At 33.7% G+C, this 20228-nt stretch overlaps 1 protein-coding gene across 1 annotated transcript in view; it reads left to right on the forward strand.

Moving 5' to 3' along the window:
- Positions 1-20228, forward strand: part of LOC128982207 (unconventional myosin-Ib-like) — a gene marked incomplete at its 5' end in the record, with an annotated part of 37776 nt that extends 17548 nt beyond the window's left edge. Inside the window, 9 exons of the mRNA XM_054401270.1 lie at positions 1789-1848; positions 4189-4275; positions 7515-7652; positions 11931-12037; positions 12960-13095; positions 14011-14163; positions 15197-15393; positions 17548-17724; positions 19630-20228. Coding sequence (XP_054257245.1) covers positions 1789-1848; positions 4189-4275; positions 7515-7652; positions 11931-12037; positions 12960-13095; positions 14011-14163; positions 15197-15393; positions 17548-17671 — 1002 coding nt within the window. The remainder of the gene's footprint in view (positions 1-1788; positions 1849-4188; positions 4276-7514; positions 7653-11930; positions 12038-12959; positions 13096-14010; positions 14164-15196; positions 15394-17547; positions 17725-19629) is intronic.

Here is a 20228-nt window from a genome sequence, read left to right on the forward strand (position 1 = left end):
TTCATAAAGAAATCAAACAAAATAATTTTTTTTTTTATATTAATTTCAATTCATCTCAATAACCAGTAGAGATAGGACAAATATGTAAATAAGTAAAAGATGTATTTTGGTGTCTTTAAATTTTGTTTGAACAAGATTTCTGTATTTCCAACCGTTAGTGAAAAATGTGAAAAAAGTGAAAATTACTAGTAGCACAGCATGCACGATATACTAGTACTACATATGTGCTAAGTTTCACCACTTAAGAAATTATTTCCAGGTAGAGGGGTATTTTTACCTAAAATGACTGGACTAATACTAAAGAAACTCATTTTACTCACTTTTCAATTAATAATGTACATACAGCATCGCAAAAAAGAATAATTTTGTAATGCATCTACATGAAAATAGCAACCGTTGGCTAAGTATATTTTTTACTTATTCAAAGCATTAATAATAATACTACAGGTGTATCTCCTTTGCCTTAAACTATTTTACATTTTTATTTTGATGTTTTGGATAGTAGTTATTGAGGATTTTAAACTTCAAACAACTCAATGTTTCCTGGATGCTAGTTTTAGAACATTAGATAGACAAATGTATAGAATTTGTTCTTTAAATCATTAATACAGGAAGCGGCAAAATGATCTGACGGTTTTCTTTGCCACCCTGTCGAGCAAGTGAGTGGCGGAGGGTGGTGGGAATAGGGGTGTTCCAAAGCCTACGTGCGGACATTTTAGTATCCATAGAGCTGTGGACAGCTGAGCACTATGCATTTGTAGTGGAAGAGTTTATTATTTTTTTTTTTTTTTTGCATTTCCTGTGTAGCTGTTCAGCGGCAGTTCTGTAAACGTTTTAATATGAGTCCAAGGGGAAAAGTCCCAACTCGAAACACCATTTTGCTGAGGTTGGGTAACTTCAGAGCTACTAGTTTAGCATTGAATAAAATTCAACAGGCCGTCCAAGGTCAGCCCGGACGCCAGAGAACTCGACAGAATGAGAGCAGCTGTGGAAGATAGTCTTCAGCGGCCTGCACGTAAATAAGCTGCAGCTCTGCACATGGGTGGCTACTCGGTAGAGGAGAGTTACGATACGACCTGCACTTTCATTCATACAAAATGGCAATCGTAGAACAGTTAAAGCCCAGTGGTTATGCAAAGCTAATCTCATTTTCAGAACAAGTGATTGGTTTGCTTACACGTGAAAAAATTGTCATTATGAACGACGAATCACACTTTCAACTACACCACACAGTCTTCCTCACACTCTTGACGTTCTCTGGTGTCCGGGCTGACCTTAAATGGCCTGTTGATTTTGTTTTCAATGCTGAACTAGTAGCTATAAAGCTACGCACCCACAGCAAAATCGAGTTTCGAATTTTTGTCTTTGACCCACATTGAAACGTCTACAAATCAAGTCTACGGTTATCATTTTGCCGCTTCCTGTATTAATGATTTAAAGAACAAATTCTATAAATTTGAATTGGGACTTTTAAAAACAACTCCACTACAAATACATGGTGCTCAGCCTTCCACAGCTCCAAGGCTACTAAAAATGTCCACACGTTGGCTTTGTAACGCCCTTATTCCCACCAACCTCCGCCACTCACTTGCTCGACAGGGCAGCAAAGAAAACCATAAGGTCATTTTGCCGCTCCTGTATATTACCTAAAACAAAATGCTATGATGATGTTATTGTAGTTATCTTTAGTATCAATGAATGTTTTATATTTATTTATATGTTCCATTGATAGTTTGACGACTTCAGTTATATGTTTATGTTTCTGCATGGTTTGTTTGTTGCATGAAGGAATGTCGGTTTGGTGTACCTTTTCAAGGAAGACGGCACTTGTGGTGTCTTTACCGTGTGGTAAGTATCTTACATCCAAGGGCATCTTTTGTTTTTAAAAATTTCAATTTCAATTTAAATGATTTACGCTTATTTGCAGTTACTAATCAGATCCATAGAATACTAACTCAATCCATCAATTAATGATCTTAAACAATGTGCTTGATTACATTAATACATTTCATAAGTATGCTAGCATCCTTGTATTACCAAACCTTTGACAAATTTGTAACCACCCTGTCACAGCCTCAAAATGAAAAAAATAGAATAATATTTAAAACTAAAATCCCCCACTACAGCACACCTGCAGACAAAGTGAATATCCATTAGCCTGATTGGATTTCATTCAAACACTTCTTGAAATATGTAATACTCATTCCTTATTTAATTAATATTAGGTTAAACAAATACATTTGTTTGATGCCACTGGGAAATTGTCAAAAGTGTGATTTCAAGTTAAACGTTAATAACTTAAGATGAAATATATAAATTACAAATATATAAATAAACAGTTTACTTATTCTCCTTAAGAATAACATGGGAATTTTATATTAACAGTTTTATGGAATTTTCTTCGTAAACATTAAACATACAACTACGCTTCAATATTCTAAATTATTTCTTTCTTTTAAGGTCTACAAAAGAATTTGGAACACAATTGTAAAATTGTATGTTTTTTGTGTGAAAAGTGGGAATACTATATACCCCATTAAACCCCGTTACCATAGTATGAATATATTTTTGGCCACTGGGGACATTAAAACAAAAAAGTAAATCGGTCCTGGGTCCAGGTCTTAGCACAAGACCTACGGTAAGTCAGCAAAAGTTTAGCATTAAAGCTTTTGAAATTGTTTGCTAGCTTCGAGGATATAGAAGAATAAACATAAACTTATTTACCAATCTCCTTTTAATACTTTGTTACCTATTTTGTTTTCTTTACAATAATTTTGATTTCACATCACATATCATTTCTAGGTAGGTGATTTGTCATGAAGTCTAATTTAGATATCTATCTATCTATCTATATATTTAATAGACCAATATAAACTTTGTGATAATTATTTTGAAGCTGTTAGTAACCAATCACCGTGTTCAAGGTGACGTTGGATAGGTCGTGGTACGTAGATTTGCCACCAGATAAAAATGTTTATTATTCCTTCAGGGCCCTTCCCCAGTGGCCTTCCAAGTTCCCATGTTATCCTTATGGAGAAAAGGTTTGTTTACATTTGAACACATGAATTACTTTTAACTGTACTCTGTTGTTTGGATATTATTTAAATTTGATGAATGTATGGAAAGTTGGAAACATTCTAAAACAAAAACATGCTACATTTGCTATAAAGATTTTTTAAATTAGTTAAAACATATAGTAATAGTACAGGGTGGTAAAAAAGTCCCTGGACAGTTAAATATTTTAAAAAATAAAGTAGATAGAGCTACAATACTTGGTACAAAGTTACAGGGCATAAAACTCTATTTTAACACATATTCAGTGATCCAATAACTCTTCAGGGGGACGGCCCACAAGGAGTCAGAAGAAAATCTTAAATGGAAGCATAGGTCAATATGCACATCAAATTAAAGGTCTTTTTTAGTAGAATACAATGCCGCAAATCGCACTTCAAAAGGTTGATCCTGCGCAAAATGACAGTTGTTCAAAGATTCATTATATTTACATTGCTATTATACGCTTACTCCTCAGGGGGTACAGCCTTAGGAATCGGAAGAAAATTGTTAACGTAAGCATAGGTCGATGTGCACATCAAATTAAAGGTCTTCACTAGTAGATTACGATGCCGTAAATTCAAGCTCAAAAGAATGCCTGAGTAAAAAATGGCAGTCGTTCAAAGATTCAAAATGGCGGATTCAAGAAATCTTTGAACATCTGCCATTTTGTGCATGATCAACCTTTTGAAGTGCGGTTTGCGGTATTGTATTCTACTAAAAAAGACCTTTAATTTGATGTGCATATTGACCTATGCTTCCATTTAAGATTTTCTTCCGACTCCTTGTGGGCCGTCCCCCTGAAGAGTTATTGGATCACTGAATATGTATTAAAATAGAGTTTTATGCCCTGCAACTTTGTACCAAGTATTGCAGCTCTATCTACATTATTTTTTTAAAATATTTAACTGTCCAGGGACTTTTTTACCACCCTGTATAGTAAATAGTAATAGTAAAATATTTACACTATTGGTTGTGTTTTTAAGTCCTGTGATTTACTGCAACTTTATTACAGGATACTTTTAAATTTGTGGAGGATATCAATGTCTAGGGATCAATTATTTTTTCGAGTTTCATCATATGGAATAACTAATTTACTGTATTTAAAGTGCAATTAACATACTAATTGTTTTGCAGGCAAGAGAAGAGTATCGAATCCTCAAAAGAAGAAAACAGATAGAATGGGCTGTTGGAGTTATCCAAAGGCATTTCATCATGTGGAAAGTGAGTTATCTAATTTAGGTTACCAACCCGTTGACGTCGAGTCACGTGTTCAGATTTTGCAGCGAATTACTTGAATTGCTAACCCGCTGGCCTTAGGCGTTGCGAGGCTCTGTGCAAACATTCAGAGCGGGGCCTCTTACTACTGAAAAGTAATCCCCCCCCATTCACCATACTTTTGCTCAGGCTCATAGGATGATTTTTTTGTGATATATTTACATACTAATCTTGGTATGGTATGTTTTATATTTATATGCCTCAGGCTGTATATTATAAGACATAGCATGAGTAGCTTTGGGGTAATGGGTAAAAACATTATAACATTAGTGCTTAACCCTGAATTTAATATTTTAGAACGTACTAGTATAACAATCTGTTCGCTCCGTTATTTACTTAAATCAGTTATTTTAAATCAGTATTAAATTTACAATTGAGTTTCATATCTGTCAACGACATCATACCAGCAGCAATTTCCATGACCCTTTCCCGCAATATTGGCAACGTCTGATCATCTCCAGCGATCATGGCAACATCTACGATGATTTCCCATCTCCCGCGGCGAGTGTAGCAACAACTGCAATAAAATTTGTGTGGTTGTGGTACAAAACTTGTTTTATAACAAGGACACAGACTTTTATTTTTTTGCTTTTAATTTTATTAAACATGTTCATATTCTGCTGAAATAAATACATGATAAAAAACATAAGGTCATAACCTAAAAAAATAATTAATAGAAAAATAAAACATATTCTGGCATCAATGGGGGAATACATTAAAAATTTGCATTGCTAAACACTTGTTTGAGGGTATACTAAGGTTAAGTAAGGTATATTGTGTAAAAACCCCCAATCAATAGTTAGTACGCTTAGGCCTACTTCATCAAAATATTTAACCCTCTGAGTGTTAGGTCAATAATTTGTATTTTGTAAGACTTTTTTGTTTGCCTTTAACATTCAATTACCTGTTGTTAAATTGTAACTGTTGTTCTCACTTTTGTATTAATGAGGCTAATTTGGAATAATAGGAAGTCAATAACAAATATATAACAAAGAAAAGTCTTGGTATTTGCAGTAAACATTAAATAAGACTGTATTTTCGTGGTAAATTTCCAAGTTATTTCTGAGAGCATTATTTGAAACCGAAAAAAATCAAATCAAAAGACACCTAGTTTACAACATAATATTGAACTAAACCTTGATTTAGTTTGATAGTGTAATATATTATAATCCTGTATGTTTGTCAGTCAAGCCTCAGTAACACCATTTGTGATCACTGTTGTGGTTCAGCTTAAAATAACATCAAAGAATAACTAGCTGCTACCTAGTAACGCATTGAACAACTAGGTTGTAGGGGCCGTCGGTAGCACCAGCCGTTAGCAGTTGTTGATGTCATCTTAAATACCAGTTTTTACTCCATATTCATTCTCCAAGCATAGATAGTCGAGAAGGCTAGGGCGTGTGTCACTTGGCCAGTGACATTCGTTTGTTTGGATCGATTCCCGTCCTGTGTAGCAAATAATTGGTGACCTGTGTGTTTGTAGCAATATACTACAACCACTGGGGCATAGTGAGGTGTTCACTGTTCATTATCCTTGGTTTAGACATACACCTAGAATCATCGGATTGTTCGAATCTTTAAGCTAAGTGGTTGTTAGTGTATCCTATAAACATGCAGGTCACCAATGGCCGTTTTGCTACTTTTTGCTAAAATGACCTTCCTCTCTATATCCCTTAGAGATTTTAGTAAACCATGACATATCTTTGCACAGCACTCAAAGGGTTGAATGGTTTGTGATAAGATTACATTTTACCATACAGATTGTACATAACAACTTTATAGTTATCATCTAGTCTGTGGAACAATCAAGATAATCTCTCTCGCAGTCAATATAAAAAATTCACCTGTGGTTTTGGCGTTTTATGAAGTAGCTGTTTCAGTTCAGTTCTTAGAATGGAAAAGTTTCACATAGCATAACAGCATTGTTTACTTTCATAACAGCATAGTTTTTCATAACAACACGGGTAACGGACCAGTTAGGTTCAAGGATTGAGATAGAATAAGTAAAATTCAAAAATTGTTATGATTCGAACTTCAACTAATCAGCTCTTCAGGCTAATTTAATTGTTGAGTGGTGCAATTAGTGTTTGGTACAATGTTACATTGCATCACTGTAAGTGGCAATTAGAGGTAATAAGCGAAAACATAACCTCTCTTAAAAGTCATGAGTAGTGATTTTTAGTAGTTAAAACACTGTTGTAGGTAAAGTAGTGTATGCAACTCGCGTAGATAGTGTTTACGCAATCGTTGCGTAAACTACTATAAATTGTGAATTTCAAATTTTAATTCTTTTACTTGTCTGATTAAGTTTGCAAGAGATACAGGTAATAATAACATGTTTATTATTCAATCAAAACTGAAATACATTTGACTCCTGACCTTACTTAATAACATGATATGTGACTAATATATTTAAACGTAAACATATATTTTTTAATAATAATAATAGGTTAAATACCTTGTATACGTCCTCAATCCAAGTCGTCTTTTACAATGACTATAGTTTCGGGGCCAACAGCCCCATTGTCAAATTTTCTGTCTTGTTAATTACTGTTTATAGCATTGGTCACCGTTGAAGTTCACATATACACATACACTGACACACGGAACATTTATATTTACACGTAACATTGAAAAATTATACTTTTTGGCCGGCCTAAACAAAAGTGATTACATCGTTGTGCGGACCGGTACACTGACTCAAATATATTTTTTTTATAAACATGAAATACTCAAATAAATTAAACTCCTGACACTGACATCAAAAACATGAATGAGATTAATACTTACCCTAAAACATATTATAACATAACTTTTATTTTTTTAATCAATAAAATATATGATTTATATATTTTTTATAAACAATAAACACTAAAATAAATTAAACTCCTGACACTGATATCGAAAACATGAATGAGATTAATACTTACTCTAAACATATTATAACATCACTTCTATTGTTTTCAAATCAATAAAATAAGAAGAATTTTGGATCGAGGAACACGTCAATCAAATCTCAAAACTGAAGCTTTTCCTAAGTATTGGTGATTTTGAGCTTTGTATTGTTAGATAAGGCTCTTTAGAATGCATGCAAACTCAATGGCTCAGTCAGGTACATAGATATACGAGTAGGCCAATAAATTTGAATTTATGTGTTTATTGAAATGTTAACGTTATCGTTACAGAGAAGGCAGATGTTGATACGACTGAGCCAACAGTTAACCCTGGAGACTGAGTCGCCTGTGTGTAGAGATTGGCCTCCCTGTCACCCTCGGCTGTCAGACACCAACATGCTGTTGTGCCGCTTGCATCACAAGTGGAGGGTAAGGGCACTAATGCTAGCAATGTGATAAGCATCAGTGCATTAGCACAATGTAAAATCTATTGTGGAGGCTATAGGCTATACAAGCGGGAGTGTCATCGACTGAGCGCTGCTAGTGCGACATGACATGCTAACACCGCGACAGACACAACGCAGACCAGTTTACACAGCATTGTTCAAAGCACCTATTGCACAGATGTAGTCTGAGGTTTAACTCTCATAAACATTACAGATTAAGAGCTACAATTACAATTATCATTTTCGACTAAGATAGCCAAGCAACTAGTGCTGGACCACTAGTTTTAGTAAAAAATATACATTTTATAAAACACTCAGAAGTAGGGATGGACGAGATTGGATTTTTTATTTCTCATAAAATGTTGAGACAAGACGGGAATTCCTTTTTCATACATACAGGAAATGCAAGTTCAACATTTTAACCTGAATTTGTAACATTGTTAAATACCTACTGATTTATGACAGATAACTGGTTAAATACAAAAAAAATAATCATAGCATTGAGTATACACGTACAAGAGTTGTCACATAATGCTATTAGTTGTTACGGATTTTGGCTACGTAGTTCGGGCCGCTGACGCTTGGGTCGCGGTAGTCTGTCGGTAGTGCAATGCGCCTCTGAGGACGTTTTAACCATTTAGTAGGGGTGTGCGAGTACTCGAATCTTCGAGCTTTTTGGTCGAGCTTTTCATTTTTCGGCTCGGCTCGAGGCATTTTGAAAAAGCTTGAAGTTCGAGCCGAGCTTTTAATACTAAGTCAAAACTAAAAAAACACTTAATTTGGGTCATAATTGAAAACAATGTTGTCACAATTCTACGTTGTTCATGCATTCGAGGTTTGATAAGCACGAACCTCAGCTCAGTCAAGACGCAATGATTATCGATCGTAATTTTGAGGAGATAGGAAAGAGACAAACGACCACCTATCGCGTTGTCTCTCTAACAGCTATTCGTATCGTAATATACAACGCAGTGCGAGTGCGTGATTGGCTTGTCGCTATGACGACACACGGTTGCCGTGACAATCTACAGTGCGCACTGAGCACTGTGCCTTGTGTGGGAGGGGAGATTATACCAACAAACAATTTCAGGAATTCTATTTTGGGACGGATGAAAGACAAGGAAGAAACAAAAAGTGGTCACGTGTGCAAATGTAGTGGGCGACACAATATGTAAACGAGTATCGTTGAGTATCGTCGTGTCGTTGTTCCTTGTTTGTTTACTTTTTCAGATTCCTTATCAAACGCCCCTATCTGCTATCTCTCTTTCTCTCTCTCTCTCTCTAACAATGTACTGATTAAACAGATTGTGGTTGACGACTTTCTACTTATAAGTTTCCCTGCAGTTATTTTAGTTCAATCAATCCTATAACCATTCTAATGTTTATCAAAATAATTAATTATCTATTTTGTATTTTATTTCCTTTAAACCAACCCCTATTTACCATATGTATTTTATAGAATAAAATGTTTGTTTATAAAGTTTGACTGGCCACACAATTTTGTACCTTTTTTTATTTTGTATAAAGTAACAGTTACCTCGATGATTATATGTATCAATAAGTGGTGCGTGCTGTAGTGAATGCTTTTTATTATCAAAATAAGTAATGAATTATTAATTTTTGATAATAATACATGGGTCATTGAATACCATAATGTGATGTAGTTTCCTATTTGTAACTTGCAAATAATAATAATTGATAGTTAATTCTGGAAAATGAAAAATAGTGATCACATTCATAAACCTGTTGTCAAAACAGCAACACGGGGAAATAAGAGTTTATTGTTTCATAGGGGTACAAAGGACGTGGGTGTTTCAAGGACAAAGTGTTGGGCCTCCCGGTTTAGGGGGGAGGGGTGGTGGTGAGGCGGCAAGAAGGGGAGGAAACTGGTTTTGGATATTTATTGATTAGTTCCCAGACCCTTCTAGATAACAAAATTGAGTGACAGTGTTAATTCATAGTGTTCTTTATTTCATTTCTTGTTTACTTTGTGTGTTATTCTATTAATTTTAGTGTTTTGGTCTATTTCCTCCATATGTCAATTATATCTTTTTTAATAAATAAGTTTACTTTTTACTTGTCTCTCCACCTTTTTGGATCCAAACCAACTATGTTCTTTTTTTATTAATACGATTGATAAAACTAAAATATTTTGTGCATGGAAAACAACAATAATAATCACGTGTTTTTAAATTTATTTTGTATTTATTTATACAAAATAGAAGTAAATATTCATAGTAGTTACAATATACATAATAATGTAATCAACTTGCTAGTTGTTTTGTCATTCAAGGTCGCGTTGCTGTTCTGTTATGAAAGACAATCTGATTGTCTCAGTCTGCACTGCATATCTCGGCAGGCCTTCAATTATCCTTTTATTTCTTGCATCTTAATTTAGTTCATTTCAGTTCTTATTGTGATTATCTACTATTTGATGTCTTGACAATTCTCAATGTTTTAAACATATTAAAATAACATTGTTTATTTAAAAATTGACTGAACATTATTATTATGCACTTTTTTTAGAAAAAAAGTTTAATAATTTAGAAAAGGTGACGCTACAAAAAGCTCGGCTCGAAAAAGCTCGAGCTCGAAAATTTTTGAAAAAGCTCGGCGCGGCTCGGCTCGAGGTTGAAAATCACTATTCGCACACCCCTATTTAGTATTAAAAATTTATTATAAAACAACGAAACTAGAAACAAACAATGAATTTCATCAACAAAAATTACATTTTACAACCTACAATGAAAGCAATAATAAAAACAACCAAACTGCCTTACCGACAACCCCTAGATGGAGTAGTTCGGACTGCTGACGCTACTCTGGAACAGTGCTGTTCAGGTAACGATAACCTCCATTGAGTGGCTACTCTAGTAGGTGTATACTCAATGATAAAAGGCAAGAACGTTAAAAATCTGTTATTAAAAATCATCAATAAAAACATCAGTATAAAAAAATACAAATATTAATTAGGCATACCTTTTTTAAAATAACTCTTACGAATAGGATACATGGTGATAACAGTTAGGATATAGTTCAACTTTGAAAAACACCAAATTTATCTGTCTGAAACATCAGTCTTGCTAGTTAGTAGTTAAGTATCAAGTAACCATTTTTCTTGTGTTATTTTTAGAATGATTTTGGAGTGACTTGTTTTGGCTATGTTTAAAGTAGTAAAACATGTCTCACACAGCTTACATTTAACAAAACTTCTCACCATTTGCGATGTCAAAACAAAATAATATAAAACAATAAAAAAAGCAATATTTACATGTAAAGAATTAATTAAATAAGAATGCCTTCACAAAGGAAACGCAACAACAACACGCTACTGTATTGCGGGTATTGCAATGACTTTCTGCAGGTTTTTTTAAGTTTTTTTTTTTAATCGTCTCAAAAAAATCTTGATTAAAATCGAATCCCGTCTCGTAGAACGGGATTTGAAATTTTTCTAAATTTTGAGACCCCCCAACCCTACTCAGAAGTATGTATCCTATTTTGATTGTAGATTCAGGTTACAAAAACGTATTATTCGTATTATTACCAACTCTCATCCACGCAGTTCTTGTAAGAAACATTTTCAAAATTTAAGAATTCATACATTAACGGGGTTGTATATTCTAGAATTATTAAATTACATACATTCAGTTAAAAATGAGCTACCAGAAACAATACATTTTAATCACAGGTATGAAACCCGAAATGAAAATATATTTAGACTCCCCAGACACCGTTTGACCCTATATGAAAAATCTCCATTGTACGCTGTGCTGAGATTGTTCAATGTGCTTCCGCCATGCTATAAGTCATTAAGCAAAACCAAATTTAAAGATACAATAGATAATTTTCTTATTGACAAGGCTTTTTACTTAATTGAAGATTTTTACAGAACTACAATTTAGAATTTTTTTTTTTTAAGTGTTTGATTTTAAGTTAAAAGTTTTAATGTTAAATATTTTATGTATGGATTTAATTTTGACAATGCACCTATTCTAAATGTTATGACATGTATGGAATGTTTTGTGCAAATAAAGTCTATGTCTATGTCTATGATGTATTATTTGCTTATATTTAAAAACTGCATAAGTACTAGCGTTTCCAAAATTTATAATAATCCTTAACAACCCAACTGAATGGACTCCACTGTCAATCTTGGAAATAAGAAATTGAAATTGTTGACTTTTAAAATATTAATTTTATCTTCCTCTTTTTTTCTAAGAGATTTTAAGTTACTTAAAAATTAATGTTTCTTTTTTTTCAGTGCCACAAGTACAGATTGAGATTCGACCAGACGGCAAGAAATAGAATGAGAGAAAAAGTAACAGCTAGCATAATTTTCAAAGAAAGAAAAGCCTCATACCCAAGAAGGTAATTGTAACTAACAACAATTATTGATATAAGTTTGTACTGTTTACTTGTACATATTAGGAAGGACTAGAACACTGGATGTATTTTGTTGTTAATATTCCTCCAGGGACATGAATTTAATTGAAATCACAGTGACCACTTTATTTGATTTAACATGATACCAAGCTTTGAACTGTAAACATAGTCTGCTTTTTTACAAAATCTATACTCTATACATATATGTATTGCTGCTTGATAGATGTTTACCCATTCCCGCCTAAATACGGGCGGCGTCCGTCTTAGCGCATCAGGTTACGAATAACTAAAGACGTGCAGTACACCATTTACACGGCACCACTTGTCATGACAACTAGGTTTTTGAAGGGTGGGGGGCCTCACTGGGCCTAGCTCATTGTCCTCAGTTTACTCCCAAAGACAACTAAATTTTGGGGCAATTGTGAGGGCAGTTGTTGTTGTAAACTTTTATTTTATGGCTTGATTGTTTTACTGGTGGTACGTCCTTATAAGGTAATTGTATGTTAAACTTGAGAAAACAGAATTATACAGACGATGTCTACTACTATTACTTAATGACAAATAAAGGTCTTGAATATTTCTACCCTCCATTGGAATATTGAGGTTTTTCTCACATTTGAATACTTTTTCTTACTACAGTGGACTTAGTTTAAAGCTATTCACACAAACCTCAAAGTTATAATTGAAAATAATTTGTTATTATGAAAAGGCACTCCCATCAACAAAGACTATTTTAATTTGATTTGAGCTGTTAAAAAAAAAAAAAAAAAAAAAAAAAAAAAAACAGTTTGTAACCGAGAAATGTATTATTACCGCCTGTGAAAAGGACAATTGTGCTTAAGATATAGTTAATCCTAAGCTTGGGGGATATCACAACAAATTGAGAAACTTGTATGTTATTGTCTAGTGTGGGACACCCTTTCCTTGGTGATTATGTAAGGCTGAGGCAAAATGTCCAATGGAAGAAGATATGTGTAGAGAACAATGATCAGTATGTGGTATTTGCCGACATCATCAATAAGATCACTCGATCTAGTGGGAAGGTAAGTTTTTAGTACAAAAACCTACAATACAACAATCCATAAAACCTTGTGGGAAAGCATTACAGTTTACTAGTGTTTAATTAAACCCACTAGTAATGTGACAATGCCAAGTCCTAACTCTAAAATTAAACTAATTCAACAATCATATTTTATTTTTTTTATTTCATTGCCAATAGCTCATTTCAAAAAATTGGAAAATTTTATATTCTGGTTTTAGAAATTCAAAGCATAGATTGAAAATTCTTGACCATCACTAAAATTTACCACCATTATTTGACCACGACTATTTCATGCCTGGTTATATTTTTCAACAGCAGATTATCAAGCATGTTACTGTGTTATATTTGGTAGCAATGTACAGTTAACTTATTCGCCTACTTTGACAAGGTTTTCTCCTTTCCCAGGATTCTTATTGGTAACAATTAGCCATGCCATCTAAAATTCATAACCAACATGTCACTTTTCAACTATATTAAAAACCCAATATATTCCACGTTTTAGTGTGGCTGCCTTTTGTTAGAGCAACTGGAAGAGTCTGGTATTTTTGACCTGGACGCCAATTCATTTCAATTACCAATGGCAATTTGCTCTGTAAATGCTTGACTTGATTTCCCTAAGCAAGGATTGTCAACAATCCTTGACGTGATTGTTTGTGGACCTAAAGCTGTAGTTCCACGAAAGTCCGCCTATAAAGTATAAACAGATTTCATAAGCAAGGTACTTGATGGGGGTGAAATTAATTATCAAATCACATTATCCCTCTGTCTAATATCTATTGTGTTCAACGTAAATTTAATAAGAGTACGTTGAAATACAATCTGAAAGTAATTAAGTGATATTTTAACTTAAATCTAACTCTTATGATCAAATTCATCATCTGCAACCACAACTCATCGTATCATGTTTGTTTAACAGTTTGTGCCAATCCTGTTTGTGCTATCAACCAGTGCCATGTTGATTCTGGATCAGAGGACTCTGCAGGTTAAGTACCGTGTACCCGCCACCGAGATCTACAGGCTGTCCCTATCTCCCTACCTAGACGATGTTGCTGTCTTCCATGTCAAAGCTGTAAGTCTTATCTTGGCTTCAGCTCATTCAAACATATAATGATTGGTTACAAAAACTACTAAAATGACATATGACAGGTTAATAGCAAAAATAAAATATTATTCTATTTGCTTTCAGCAAGTGTTGAGAAAAATGTTATTGACATCCTTGACAAAATTAATATTGACAGCATGAACATACATTACAGAAGAAACCACACTTTTTCCTTTTACCTTTAATATCAACTTTGAGAACTCGGTGTTTCATTTCATTGCAGCAAAGAATCAAGACGTCTTTGGGGGCTTGTTATTTTTTACTATAGTGCCCTTTAAAATTCTATGCCATGCTTTGATTTATCCTTTAAGTGGATGAAATTGATGAGTGTTCTTTGGAAAAGATATATTTTGAGTATACATTTTTGTTTTGTGACTTAATGCAGAAATAGTTAAGTTGTAAATATAAAATAAATTAATTTATCATATTATTACTGCAACTGTCATATTTTTTTATGTTTAAATACTGCAAGGTATTTTATGTTTAAAAACCCCTAGCTTTACAGTATTGAACTAAAAACTGTTTAAAGGTTGTTCTATTTATGTAGTGAATTATAGCATTGAGTTTTGCTAGTTAATTCCCCTGGTTTGTGTAGTTTTCTTGAGTATTTTGTATCAATGTAATATATATATTTTCAAATTGTGTAATGAAATTACCAAAGAGTAAGGCTAGTATTTGATGATTTTAAAGCAGAATCACGCTTACATATGATTTGTAGCCTACTAATAAGGTGCTTATCTTCCACTCCAATAGAATGTCAGCCCCAATCAAGTTTGAAAGTTCATAATTATTCAACTGACAATAACAATTTTTCCAAAACCTTTAAATGATGTAGTATAACAAAACATTTTTAGCTAGATGGTAGTGATGTCATCCGAATAACATGGTTGTAAGGCTAATTGTCTAAGGATTTTTTATTCATTTAGAAGTGGTTGTATTGTAGAATCCTATCCCAGCACCGCCAGTAGTGAGCACTGTTTGTGTGTTGTTGTTTTGGTAGCCTAGTCCGCTGTCTGACTGCTCGAGTGATCTGGGACCCCCTCCCCCCACCCCTGGCTGTCTGTTCCAGAGTGAACTCGCACGAAAGAAGGGCGACTTTGTGTTTCAAACAGGTCATGTCATTGAGATTGTCACCAAACTGTTCCTTGTCGTTCAAAACGCTGTTGGGAAACCTCCTCAAGTCAACATCAGTACAGAGTAAGTTGCTCACCACCACTCAAACTTGTTTGCATATGTCTAATAAAATCATATACAGTAGTGTCCGTAATAATAACATGGGAATTTTAAATTTACAATGTTTTAAATTTTCTCCGTAACCAATTACCTTATAATACCCCCGCCGCAGCAAACCTGCAGACTTAACGATTTTCCATTTGCCTGATTGGATTTACTCTAAAATATCTCCTTAAAAATATCACATTTATTCCCCATTTAAATAGCATTTGTTTAACGAGTACTTAGGTTTGCTGCAACAGGGAGGGTAAAAACATATTTTTTTATGAAATGTAATAGTTTAGTATGAAATGAATAAATTTTACAAATTTGATCAAAATATGTTCATAACAAAAAAATACAACAGTTTACTTTATTCTCCATAAGAATAACATGGGAATTTTAAATTTAAAATTTTTTTGAATTTTCTCGGTTACCGTTAGGCACATAATGACACTTCAATATACTAAATTATTTTTTTTTAGCTCCACAATATGGTTTGGAAAGAAATTGCTAAATCTTATGTTTTTTCGGTCCAAAATGGGAAAAACCAAATTTCACCCCATAAACCCCCGTTCCCATAGTCCGATCATGCTGGTTCGAATAAAAAATTTAATTTGCTATCTTCCACCTTTACATACATGCCAACTTTCTTAAAAGTTCAGTCAAAATTATCAAAGGAAAAAATAATGAAATGTATAATTAAACTTACAAGTTCAACAAGGCCAATATATAATAAATTTATTTTATTTTATTTTTATTGGCCTTGTTGAACTTGTAAATTTAACTATACATTTCATTATTAATTGCCAATATCTCCAATATAAGTCATACAGGATAAAATGTTAATGAAAAACATATAAAATGATGGATATCTATTAACAAAGCGATTTTGAAAAAAAATGTTATTCCTTATGTTCTTCTTATTTTGATCCAATGCGTAAACTTTGTCCCTACCTTTTTTGAACACACTGTATATGTGTGTGTCCGTTAGCAAAAATTATCCGATTTTAATTTTAATGAAATTTTGCAAAAACTCGTAAACCAACGTTTCTTCGAACAAGTTCGCGAACCAGCGTGGTCGGACCATGGCAACGGGGTTTTTGGGGTGATTAAAGGGGTAAAAATTGGGTTTTCTTATGTTCGAACCTCATGTTTGACCCTCAAAACATGAAGTTCCCTTTTTCTCTAAAATATTTTGAAGATCTTAATCAAACAAATAATTTAGTGAATTGAAGTGTTTTTATGAGGTTATTGGTTACGGAGAAAATTCAAAATATTGTAAATTTGAAACTCCTATGGTATTATTACGGAGAGTACATAAACTGTTGTAGTTTGCTTGTTTATGATTACATTTTTTGAAACATGGCAAATTTATTTATTTTAAACTAAGCTATTAATATATTAATAAAAACTCACTTTATTAATCTCCTTGTAGCAGCAAACCTAGGTACTCATGAAACCTAATGTTATTGAAATTTATTTAATTGAAAATCAAATCAGCGAAATTGGAAACTGCAGGTTTGCTGTGGGGGGGGGGGGTATTTTGCCTATTCCATGAAATGCAGAGACAGTAGTGCAATCTTTGATTGGAAGGCAAGTGAATAGGTTGCTGCAGATCTCTGGATGGAGTTGAGAACACGAAACACTGAAAGATTTTTATTTATTTTAGCTTTTAACGGCCGCCATTTTGAAACGACTTGATCAAACTCGACCATTGACAACCTGGGCCGAGATAATGTATTAAAGTACTTGTGTGCCAAATTCCATAAAAATCGGTTCAGGCATTCGGTCGTTATAGCCAATTCATGGGGACCCAGCATCCTCTTACGGCCGCCATTTTGATGATGTCATTACGGACGACCGAGGTCCTAAAAAATTGGGGTCTGGGCGGTTTTAGGTTCCGAAACTTGTATACTATAACCACCTAAAATTGCAGCCTCTCCGCCAGAACTGAAATATTCTGCCACTATATGCAGCTATACGACCCCACTATTTATTTAAATAGTCTTTTTATGAATATTGTTTACATGTGATTTCATTGTAGTATCCTTTTAATAAATCTAAACCAAATAAATCATTACAATTACCGACTGGGTGTTTTTGGGTCAAGGTTTGTGTAAGAATGTGTGGTTACAGGTTCGAGGCCAACTTTGGACAGCAGACAGTCGCTGTGGTGTTCAAGTGTACTGGTCTGCCAGAAGTGCAGCCTGGCCAAATCAGGGTGATGCGACGAGCCAATAAGATGGAAATACTCGTATGATCTCAGCCTCAACTGTGATACCACCAATGCCTTCAGCACTTGCTACCTTTCAGGTAACTCAAACTAACAAATAACTAACTATTCTTTGACATTCCATTTGAAATAATAATTTGAACTCTGTTGTTATTTGAATGCTAAACTTCCAAATGTTCAAAAGATGTTTTTATTCTTATTCCTCACCCCCATAATATTTAGTGCTTGTTTTTTTTTTCTCTTGTCATTTACTTAAATCCAGATTTGGCAAATCCTCCCTTTTAAATACGAGATTTAAGATTGAGTTCTCAAATATATTTGATTTAAATCAGTATCTTTTCTTTGATTCATAGATTTTAGAGTTAATGTCAACACAATAATAAAATTATTTTTATATTTAGGAGCAAGACTAGTATTTGTCTCATACAGAGCTGGGCAAAAGTATGGACACCCCCAATTGACTTTTTAATGGGTTACACCGGGAAAACCAAATCCTCCACACCTCTAATGTGTGCAATATAAAAGTACACGTTTTTGTTGGTATCTAAATATTACTTGTTGGTCTTTATAATTAAACATTTTGAGCTGCCTCCAAAATATCCCATTTTGAGGTTCCGGACAAAATTTTCTGACTCTATATTTTATTTTTCATTACTTCAGGCTATGCCTAGAGGTTGCCGCATTATTATAGTAGATCCTCTCATATTTGACCATGACAGGACTGGGGTACGGTTGGAACCGTCAAAACTTTGGATATCAGGAGGGGCATATCTCGGCAGCACCGGTAATCATCTCCTGCTATCACAGCAAAACCCGTTTGAATGTCTTGCAGTCTTGGTGACACTGGTATTTGTCTGCTGCGACTATGGAAACACCCGTGATTGGCCTTTCAATTTAACCAAACATTTTCGGTGATATCGCCTATTAGGTAACAAGTAAAGGTCGGATATGAGGGCTTCTACTGTACTTCCATTGGTGATCGGCGGGATCTGAACCGGGTCTTGAGAACCTAATTCCACCGCCCTACCAATAGACCAGCTGGCTTCCAAGACAGATCATTAAACACATTTGTACAAATATTTATGGTTAATTAAAGTAATGTGATGCAAGAAATTTGTATCAAAAATATAATATTGTTAAAAACACTGGTAAAAAGAACAGAAATCATGAGTTATGATTAAGGAATAAAATGTGAAACTCTAGTCAGACAATCCATTAATGCAGTGAAGCAGTTATAGCCAACCGAAATATGATTCTTGTGAAGAGAATATGAATATACAGAACTAAATACTGTATAGGTTTAGCCATTTCAAGTATAGGCCTATGAAATACTAATATTCCCATTGTCAATTTGTATTTCCAATGCTTATTTATTGTAATCCGGTGTTAAGTCACTCTCCACAAACTGTGCTTGGTGTGTTTAACGCAGAGATTTATTAGTAAGTTAACTACTGAAGTGTTATCGCAAAACATTATTTATAAACTCTAACTTCAAAGGCCACTTGTTTAATACCAGATATAAAACATGCACCATTCCAATGCAACATAAATTAACTTTTTATTAAAAAACCAAACTTATGTATAACATAACTGAAATTCTTAAAGAGTTTGCCTGATCACATAAAATATAAAGAAAATATCCTTAAATATAAAAGAAATGCACCCCCCCCCCTCACAATAGACTTAAACTATTTATTTCAATTTATATTATTTGTTTATTTACATACTTAAAAGCAGTGATCGATTTTCAGCGTAATAGCGTTCCGGTACCTCTCTTTTGGAAAGATATATTAGTATAAAAAAAGGTATATTAGTTGCATGAATAGGTAACAGTTCCGCCCCCTCACTTTTTACAAATCAAGTACTGCTAAAAGCAAGTTAGTTCTTTTTAGGAACTAGTTCAAGTTTTATTTGACACTATTCAATGTGCCTTATGAATAATGATTATTTTGCTTTTACTTTGAAAGTGTGTAATTTGTTTGCAGGTCAGCCATGACGACATCGCGATCCCTCTCTTCAAGCACAAATGTTTGTTGGATCGTGGGTTCCTACTGTCGGCCTAGTCTGTACCTTTAGTCTCGACTCTAGACACTAGAGCTCCTTTTAAGTTACCCTCGTCCTCTTCAATCTGGCCTTTATTTTATTGTCAAATAAAATTTTTGTTTATGTCATACCTAAAAAAAAGTGCATTCAGTGTTTCCATGCGCATAATGTGGGATAAAATGGAATATTTTGCTCCAAAGCCTGATTTTATTTTTATACTGCTTTCCATACAAAAACTAACCCAAATTTACTAAATTATTTTAGTTATTTAATTTAGCTATTTAATAGCTTTTTAAACATTATACATAAAAAGATCACTTGGTATGGAACAGAAAAGTGGAATAAAATTGGGATTTTTCATTACATTCAAGTGGGATAAAACGGGGTTTCTCTACCCAATTAGTGGGATTTTTGTTTTGGTTATAGGGAAACACTGGGTGTATATTACAGATGACCTAAAAATTAAGTAGTTAACTTAGCATTCAAGGACATATGCTCAAGTAATAACTAATACTCATTTTTTTAAATATAAAAATGCTGT

Source organism: Macrosteles quadrilineatus, unplaced genomic scaffold (genome assembly GCF_028750875.1).
Source record: "Macrosteles quadrilineatus isolate MER2022 unplaced genomic scaffold, UCM_ALF_1.0 Scaffold_193__1_contigs__length_202579, whole genome shotgun sequence".
NCBI lineage: Eukaryota > Metazoa > Arthropoda > Insecta > Hemiptera > Cicadellidae > Macrosteles > Macrosteles quadrilineatus.